Genomic DNA, 10,173 nt, shown 5'->3' with positions numbered 1-10,173 from the left:
GAATTATACTTATTTAAAAAATTAAAGAAGAATCCTTAAAATTTAATATTCAATTACAATTATTATAAGTAGAAGCACATATCTACTTTGTAATATTGAGAGCTTCCTCAATGTTATGGAAAATTAACCCATAACAATTCAAGCATTTGATTCATTCAACCCTCCTTCTGATTTGTTGATAGGTGATGTGGCACACTTATCTTCACTAAAGCACTAGGTGTGACTCACCTCTCTTGAATGGAAATCAATTTCTTGGATGAAGATTGACTACCCCAAGGTCTATATCACACAATCACTTGGTGATCTTTGAGGACAATGATCTAATAATATAAAAACTTTAGAGTATTTGATTTTCTTCTAAAATATTGATATTATTTAAGAAAAAGTGAGGTACACCGAATACTTTACTTGAGTTGGTGAATGTGTCATATCACCCATCAACACTAGAACGTGTAAAATTGATCATTTTATAATTAAAATTTACTATTCATTTTTAAAATTTATTGTAATTATTTACTCTATAAATTATGATTATATCTCTTTTATCATATTTTACAAAACTTGTTATGCTTTAAATTATGTTTACACTAATTCAATAAAATAAAGTAAAACTTCTTAAAACTTAGTATTAGATCATAATTTATTATAAGTAGGTAAATGTGATGTCAAATAATTAAAAAAATATATAAAAAAATGATTTGCTAACTTTCAAAGTATTTTAAAAAATTAAGTTAAAATATATTTCAAACACACGTCAGCCTTTGTATCTCCGTAAGACTCCCCAATGTAATAATAATAATAAATTGATTAAAAAGTATGAATAAGACATTCTCACAAAGCTCCCATTTTCCTTATTAATGTCTCTGGCTTATTAAGCTTTTTATTTATAAAAAAAAAAAAAAATTCACACCTCCAAAAAGATGGGAAGGCCAAACCACCGTTGGATGCAAAAAAAAAACAAAAACTACTCAATTTTTATGGTCAAAGCAGATTAATGGTGGAGATTCCTGAGCATGCTTCTGATAAATTAATCTCAACCAAAACCCTGCGTTTGCATTTTGCAGGGGTTTTGAATCTCGAACCAAGGCACAAAAAATCTGAGGGAAGACAATTAAGAGAAAAAAAATATGTGCAGTTTGGAGAAGCACAAGAATATCTTCATCCTGAGGATGACAGGCGATGGAGAGCATCGCTTCAACCCTGAATTCATGGACTCCATTATTTCTGCAATTGCCTATGTCAATCAGAACGCTCACCAGGCCTCTGCAATTATTGTAACAAATGACGGCAAATACTTTTCCAACGGCCTCGATCTCGAATGGATGTCGCACGACAAGGAGATTCGAACCCGGGCCGTCGGCGACAAATTCGTGGAGCTCTTGGCCGCCGTCATGGGCTTAAAATTGCCGTCAATTGCAGCCGTCTGTGGCCACGCTTGCGCAGCTGGATTCATTTTCGCCCTGGCTCATGACTACAGGTTCATGAGAAATGACCGAGGGTTTCTGTACATGAGCGAGGTCGATGTCGGGATAATTATTCCCCCGTCGGTCATGTCTGTTATCAGAAGCAAAGTCGATTCGCGTCATTTGACGGAAGTTATGCTCGGCGGCCTCAAGTACGGAGCACAGGAAGCCCTCGGAAAGGGTTTGGTGGATTCGACGCATGGGAGTTCTGATGAAACCCTAGGTACCGCCATTAACGCGGCCGTTGAGCTTGGTAAACGGAAGTGGAAAGGGGAAGTCTATTTGGGTCTCAGACTCGGCGCATTTCCAGAAGCTGCAGAGAAGCTTGGGATCCGAAGTGTTTCTGTACTTGCTTCCAGATTGTGAATTTAAGGTACCTTGCTTCTTTGGTTTTTCCAAAATGTTTTAAGTAAATGCAGAATAGGATTACATTTATAGAAGAGTACCATACTGGATATGGCTAATTTGGCGAAATCGTATATCAGATTTCGATTATTTTTTGGGGTCTTTGTATGCGACTTAACTGCTTATAAGATGTTGGGTTTTGGGTAGTAATGATGCATGCTGTAAGATTTTTTGGGGTCTTTGTATGCGACTTAACTGCTTATAAGATGTTGGGTTTTGGGTAGTAATGATGCATGGTGTAAGATCAGTTATGCCCACAAAGGTCAAAAAGTACACATTTCAAAGTATGGCCCGATACATACTTATAGATGTTCCAATAACTATCAACTCAAAATTGAAGTACTTGTGGACAAAATTGTGAGTACTTGTGAACAAAAACCTATCCACTATTGGAACTATATCCACTACTAGTACTCTTCCCTTGCGAGCCAGAAAAATGTCATCTATTTTGTCAAACTAGCAGTCTATTTAATTGTTTTTTGGGCTGCCAAGAAAATTTTCCCACATCTATCTATTAACTATTTGAGAAATTTGAAAATTTTCCTTTAAATATTAGACTAGGATTTTCTTCTTTTGGTAGAGATTTTGGTGGTATATCTCAAATCCATTTTAAATGGTCACGGATCTATTCGAGGCTCAAGCACACAATTTGAAACATCCAAAGTCCCAAACATGAAACAACGGCTTGTTGTTCTTTCTTTTGAACCAGTAGCAGTGCATGTGGAGCAGCAATTGAGAAAATTTAATGCCTGATCTTACAAAAAAAATGGAGCCTTTAACAACCAAGGGTTACTATTTAGAATTCTTATTAAGTTTTTTGGTAAAAAATTGTGTATATTTTTACATTTCACATGTTCGACACATTTTGTGATCCTTCAAAAAAAGGAGAATTGTGTATATTTTTACATTTCACGTGTTCAACACATTTTGCGATCCTTTAAAAAAAGGAATGTGATCCTTTATCGGGAAGACAAGAATAATGAAATGGACTTTAGATTTTAAGCCTTAAAAAGAAATAGGATGTCCAGAAAGAAGAATTTAAAAATTGAAAAAAATTAGGAACTTTGTGATCTTTCATAGGAAGAGGAGAATAATGAAATGGAATGCAGATTTTAAGCTTTAGAACAAAACAGAATGTCAAGAAAGAGGAATTGTGGCTATGTTTACACAACTGACAATCTACTATCTTGTTATTGTAATATTTATGCATTTGTTTTCAATAAAATAAAATTAAAAAAAGAGGAATTTAGAAATTTAAAAAAAAAAAAGTAGTTTGTAATAAGTGGTTTTATACCTTTACAGAAGTTAATATCATAACATAAAAGCTCAAAATTTTTAGGATATAAGTGGCTCATAAAACATTTAATACTAAATGATTGTGAAAAAAATTAATTGAAAATATTTCGAAGATAGTAGTCTTATGAATTACTAAAAAATTGCAATAATATATTCAATCCATAAATATATTTGATTTTAATAGACATAAGGTTTCCACAATCCATAAGATCTGAATCAGTCGTTTCTGGATTCAATTGTGTGTAAATTGACACAATAGAATCCGGAAGCAGTGAATTCAGATATTTTCATTTTACATAAGAATTTTTTTGTTGTACTATCTTTAAAAAATATAAATAGTCAAAAAAATGTTTAATTTATGTAGAATTTAATGTAAAAGATTCTATTGCAAATTTTTTTATAAAAGTTCAAGTCTTGAAAATATTTTGGAAGGTCAACACTCCACTTCTTCGAACATGTTATATAGCTATAATGATGAATGAGATGGCATGATAAATTAGCTTAAAGAGGAGACACAAAAATAAATGGCAATAGTTGAACAACGGGAAATTAGGCATGAGTCATCTAGATTTGGAAATATGTGATACTAACCAATATATCCTTCCTTCCAAAATTTCATATAGAGAAGAAGTTGAATATAAACAAGTGGTATTGTATCATCTTGAGCAAGAACATCAACAACTTTTTGCAAAGCTTGTATTAACCAATATATCCTTCCTCCAAACATTTCACATGGAAAAGAAGTTGAATATAAAGAAGTGGTATTGTATCATCTTGACTAAGAACATCAACAACTTCTTGTAAAGCTTGTATAAAAAAAGGCTCAAGTTGAGACCATGAAGAATCTAAATTTTGTCTCAACAAGTAATGAGGAAGAACTTTCCTATGAGAACAAATTATTTTTAGTGACGTGATAATAAGAATGATTAAAATGACGCATCATAATATGACTCCATGGAAACAAAATTTGAGTTAGTGATTACAATTCAATTGATTTGGTTTTCCATGATGAGCATAGTACTAATATAAAACATTATGAGTTTATTTTTTTATGTGAAGTCGAGAAAACTCATGCAAATGTAGTAACATTACATGATATAAATAGACATCAATTGAGAGATAAATAGATGTCTGCACAAAAAAGTGATATTATCATTTGATCAAATAAATTTTTTTTTGTGCAACAATAAGAAATTACAATGAACAAAGGATAAGATCAAAGATAGAAATGTTATAGAGAAGAAGAATAAAGAGGCTTCAATAGCTCATAAATATGAAGTTATAAAAGGATTAAATTTAAATGATGAGGCACAATCAATTTAACCCCTACCACCGGAAGCATTATGTGTAGGAAATAAGATGGAGGAATTAGATGTTCCTTCTTTTTGTCAACTCACGTCTTTCATTCTTAAAAAAAAAAAAAGACCTTCCCACGTGATTAAATTGACCTATCATGTGAAGAGGTCATCATAGAGTGAAGAGAAATGCTTGCACATTGAAGATGATAATTGGAACACCAAAAATGATTTTTCATCCATTAATCATGGTCCAAATTTTCTCTTGGGAAGTCATGAAGAATAGGTCATTTCTAACTTCCTCATTTGTCTTAATCATAGTAAGAATGTTAGTGAAGAATCAATCACTTGGAGCAAGGAACTATTCAATGCATGTGTGAAATTCAAAGACTTTCAACATGCACTACCTTTGGTAAGTTCTATTTTTTTAATTGTTTTATCTTTTTCTCTCTACCACATCGTACACCATTATAGTTTTTGTGATCCAAAAAGATAAAAATGGGTGGGAAAAACATACTACATTGATCAATAGGTCTTCACATGATGACAATTCGAGATGTGTGTCATGGAATAATAAGATAGTATTTATAGAAGGTATTGGTGTAGGTGTGGTTGAAGTAGAGTTTAGTGAGGCATATTCAAATTTGTATCCATATTTTCCACCTCAAGATTAATCCAAGACACATGGATGATATGTCTTTCTTGGGAAATGACTATCTCCCTAGATACAATGATGATAAAAACGGAACACCTGAGTTATGGCTCCATCAATATGTGTTGGTGTATACTATTTTATAATGAAAGGATTGTAATGAGATGCTATTTAAATATTCAATATGGAGAATAATTTGTCCCATTGCATAGTCATATAATTTTTTTATGGGTATAGTGATAGTGCATAGTACCTCAAGTGCTTGGATAAACAATTGGTGAAGCTATTAATCCTTGATACTTTGGAGTGCTAGTGCTTTTGTAAAAAATTGTCCTACACTATATATATAATGTTTTTATTTTATGGTGTGTCTTGTGTTCTAAGTATCGGGTTGCATGTTCCTATTTGGAATCATGATCTTCATCCGATCATGGTGAAGTGTGTTTTCCTTCATTCCCCCTTTGGTCCCTTTTCTTTAAATAATTATAGATTTATGTTGTGCCTATGAGAGACACACATCCCCAATTATATATCATGTGGGAATTGTCTCACACCATGTTCATATACAGTCACTATGAATGAATATTACATTTATATATTAAAGAATGGCATCCATCCATGCTTTTTTGTATACAATAGGACATCCTAAGACATTATTTCCTACATGGTTCACAAAGAAGCGATGCCTAAGAGGGATAGTTATCCTTTGTAGCATACCACTTCAACTATTTTTTTTTTTATCTGAGTTTTGATGGTCCTCTCTGTTTTATTTAAAGGTCCATAGACTTCATTTGAAGATGATGAAAAAAAGGAGAAAATAAGGGAGCATAAGAGAGGAAGAAACTTTCTCAATAGAACACCAAAGTTCTCAATTTCTATATTTTGATAAAGATTTTTTTTATTATAATAATCTAGGTTTATCTCTATGGTTGTGCACCCTTTATCTTGCTTGATTCTTGTCCTCTTTGTGTGTGTTAGTCCTATTGACCCATAAATGATAACCAATCTAAGAAATCTACTAAGTGGGTACCAAAAATTGTGTTGTCTTAGGATATTCATTTAGTGTATCTTGATCCTAAAATTTATAGTATTTTAAGTCTTCATGGAGCTTGCACACGTAATGGAGTTGGCTTGGGCCGTGGGTTTGTCACCCATTGGTCTCGAGTTTGACTGCGAGGCTCAGGTTCACCCGATGCATGTGGCTTGCGAGCGGCTATGTACATCCCTTGAGAACTAGTCTCGCCTCAGCTCACCCCTTCCTAACCCCAACTTGGTAGTAAGTAAACCCAAGGTAAGGCAGGTTGGGCGCTGGTCAGGGCTGCGAGGATACCTCTAGATTTTTTTAAAAATAGTCTTCATGGAACCTATGCACATTTACATTAAGTCGTATGGTTCCAAGTTCTAGGATTTAAATAAAGGAATACATCTTGTGGAGTATAGGAAGGGTCTTTAATGCACATCACCATGTATTAGTGCATATCTATGATAGTTATTGTATACACATAAAATGGCTATGATCAATTAAATAAATATTTTATATTTATTTAATAATTATTCTTCTATTAAATAGTTAATTTGAAAAGATTAATTTATTTAATTCATTTCATGTCTTTCTATTAATTAATTCATCTATTATATTCCTCTAATTAATTAATTATCTAATATTTAATTATTCTTCTAATCAATTAATTGAATATTTAAATATTTAATTATTGCCTTAAATCATTTGGATATCTAATGTTTAATGATTATTCTTCTACCCTATAGTTTCAAAATATTAAATGATTTCCTAAATTATTTAATTTCATTTCCAACTCACCTTCCATCTCCACTTCATCTTCCCTTTGCCAACTCATCCATCATGTGGCTAAGGAAATTTATATTTCTTAAATATTAATTCATCATTTATCTTCAACCTCCAAAATTAATGAAATATTGTGTACGTGCACATATTTCATAACCTTCTTCAATATTCTCTCCAACATCCCTACATCTTAGGAAGGACTTGAGTCCACTTGTCCTCCCATGCCTAAATTTTCTCCAACCATCCCTAGATTCCCTCAGTTAGCAACCCAGTCAAGGTGAGATGAGTGACACTTGTCTTCTGCTTCCCCCTTTCTATCAACCTTCACCTTTGCTCACAACCATCCAAATCTGCAAATCTAATCATGACCGTTGATCCAAGCCACATCATCTTATCCTCTCAAGGTCTATAAAATCAGGAGTTTGAGTTGAGAGAGAGTTAGACTTCAAGTGAATTTGCAAGCTAATCATTTGTTAAACTTATGCATCCGTGATTTTTAATCTTGAAGCAAATAGCATAATCATATAGCATAATCATTTTAGCATAATCATTTAGCATTGCATATCATAGTATCAATTAACTACTAGTTATCGGTCCATTTTTCATATGCCATCTTGGAAGCCATCAATGCTTGCCTGAGAGCAAACCATCTGCAACCAGGAACTGTGGAGTTAGGACACAATGAGACTTAAACCATGAAGGTAAAAGTAATGTTTTATTTTAATATGTATTTCATGTAGTTTGCTTGGTTGAATTTGGATTTCCTGTAGCATTTCCTTTGTATTTTGTGAAACTAACTTGTTGCAGGTAGCATTCTAATGATGAAATTCAAGTCGGCGTAGTTATAATGATTTATGGGAATGTATAGTCATATCTATGCATTTTCTCTTGCCACATTTACTAGTGTGATTATAATAAGGATTTGATATATGTGTGACAACATCTAATGTATTAAAAATTATTTAGTGTTCATTCTCTTGTTAAATGTGGATTATTATAGTTTGAGATGGGTTATTAAGTATGTCCATTAGATATGATGTAATATTTGGTTGTCATATAAATGAAATCTAGTTTTCTTGAAGTGTCTCTTTCTCCCTTTTTTACATGAATTTGTTTTCCCAATAGAGTAGATACTAATTTATATTTTAAAAGGACCAAAAATCCATCATTTAAACAACCTTAATTTATGCTATTTGTAGGAGTGATTTAGGATATGCATGTTCTTAATGATTCAATACTATAAACTTATTTGGATGAAAACAAAATCAGGTAGAATTAGAACCCAAATCCACTTTCACACAAACATTGGAATACGAAAGCACCTAGAGGAGTGATCGTCCTTGACTAACTCTTGTGAAAAAGTGTCAAGATATAATCTAGGGTTTCTATTCCTTTTTTGCTATGGGAATGGATATGTAAATTATGGGAGAATGCAATACTATAATAAAGTACAAAGAGAAGAAAATGTAAAGATACAATAGCAAACTAACAAATAACAGAACAAGACAGTGAACACAAGAGTGAAAGAAGGATCTGACCGTGCACCTGTAGATGAAATCTGAAGTTGAATTGATAGGACCAAGGTGTTGGACATCCTAGTCTTTTGAGCTGTGATCTTAAGATCTGAATCCTAATTTAGTCAAAGTGAGAACCTTGAATTTGGAGCTGAACTAGGAGGATCAGGGCATTGGGTGCCTTGGTCTTGGAACAAGGGCGTTGGATGCCTTGGTCCCTAAGAACTAGGTTGAAATTCTGACAGAGAACCTATACCTACTTACTGAGGTTTCGTGAAGTCTTTCGGCTCTATCAAATGCATCTAGATACACTTGCAAACAAAAAATGGTAGGGTTGTTTCTATATAGGGGTTTCCCTTGGTCAACCCATTGCTTTGGTGATTTCCACCTCCACAAATAGTCAGTATTGTAACTAAAAAAGTATGTGTGTAATATTTCTATGAGCTAAATGTAAACTAGAGTTCTACCCAAGTGTGTTAGAGAAAACCCTAAATGATTGTAATGAAAAATATCTTAAACCATAATTAGGATGCAAATCTAAAGTAATAATGTAAGTCCAAAAACTAATGTGATGTAGATCTGAAGCTCAATGTAGAGGTATACCCAATCATTAGGAAGAGGTACAAACCAATCAACAGTCCATGATTCCCTTATTATCCTCCAATGTCTCTTGAAGTTTCCATGATTGATGAAGACTTGATGATGGATGAATTTGATGATCTTAGACTTCACCTAAAGAAAAACTTTCACTTCACAAGGATCTCCTCTTGAATTGCTAGATAGGATCCCCAGATGAGGAAAGGATTTGCCTTAAATATGAAACTCTAGGTGAATTTGATGAAAAGACAACCTATAATTGATACAATGTGACACAAAGAGGGATTTGAATTAGAAAAGACTACCAAATTATCCTCCCAAAATTCGGGGAAAAATGAACGGGAACATGTAGTAGAGATTCGCCCTAGAGTCCTCTAGACTTTTTTTTGATTTTCTAGGGATGCGAGATAATGGGGTTTTAATACTAAATCTAGCTTAGTGGCTAAAACAATAATGTGTAGATATGTGGGATGTGCTTTGAAGATTGAAATAACGGTAAGATTAGGATTAAATAAAGATTAAATAAAAAGGAGCACACCTAAGATCAAGGGCTCAATTTTGTGATATGTGAATTGATATGAAGGGACCTAAGTTTAATCAAATTATTAATTAAATGCCTAAATAAGTCCTACAATGCATAATGCAATGGGACACACTAAGGTGCGTGCTAACTAAGTGTGGAATTGGACAACCTAATTAAGGGTGTGTTGGGAGGTCAAATTTTCCAATTCTATCAAGTTTCTACAATCCATGACAATAAGAAAAACAATTTTTGGATTTGATTGTGTGCAAGATTTTTTAATCATCAACATTTTGGATTACACTTTGTGATCTATCATCGGGATAAATGAGAGTTCAAGGAGGATGAAAGATAGTAGGTTGTAGACTAGGGTAGGATAACATAAAGAGGGGAGAGTATGGAGGGAAGGAGAGGATGGGTTGGCATGAAGGCCAAGGATAGGAGGGTAAACAAGAAAAATGAAAAATGAAAAATGAAAAGAGAAGACAAGAAAAAGTCAAACTATAAAAAAGACCACCCAATGGAGAACAAAAATAAAAGATAGAAAAGAATAAATTAAAAAAAAACCTAACTATAAACAAATAAGAAGAAGAGAAATAGAACAAACACTAGGGAGTATATATATAT

At 33.0% G+C, this 10,173-nt stretch overlaps 1 protein-coding gene across 1 annotated transcript; it reads left to right on the top strand.

The window, feature by feature from the left end:
* The first annotated feature begins 926 nt into the window (after nucleotides 1–926).
* On the top strand, nucleotides 927–2,709 carry LOC131033923 (enoyl-CoA delta isomerase 2, peroxisomal). The gene has a single exon (XM_057965232.2). The coding sequence runs from the start codon at nucleotides 1,128–1,130 to the stop codon at nucleotides 1,827–1,829; it is 702 nt and encodes a 233-aa protein (XP_057821215.2). The 5' UTR covers nucleotides 927–1,127; the 3' UTR covers nucleotides 1,830–2,709.
* Nucleotides 2,710–10,173: the final 7,464 nt, after the last annotated feature.

This window comes from Cryptomeria japonica, chromosome 10 (genome assembly GCF_030272615.1).
Source record: "Cryptomeria japonica chromosome 10, Sugi_1.0, whole genome shotgun sequence".
NCBI classification, from domain to species: domain Eukaryota; kingdom Viridiplantae; phylum Streptophyta; class Pinopsida; order Cupressales; family Cupressaceae; genus Cryptomeria; species Cryptomeria japonica.
Note: the sequence above shows the minus strand (reverse complement) of the source record. Positions and strands in the feature narration are given on the sequence as shown.

Coding starts and splice junctions, on each gene's coding strand:
- LOC131033923 (XM_057965232.2), top strand. CDS start 1,128: ATGTGCAGTTTGGAGAAGCACAAGAATATCTTCATCCTGAGGATGACA.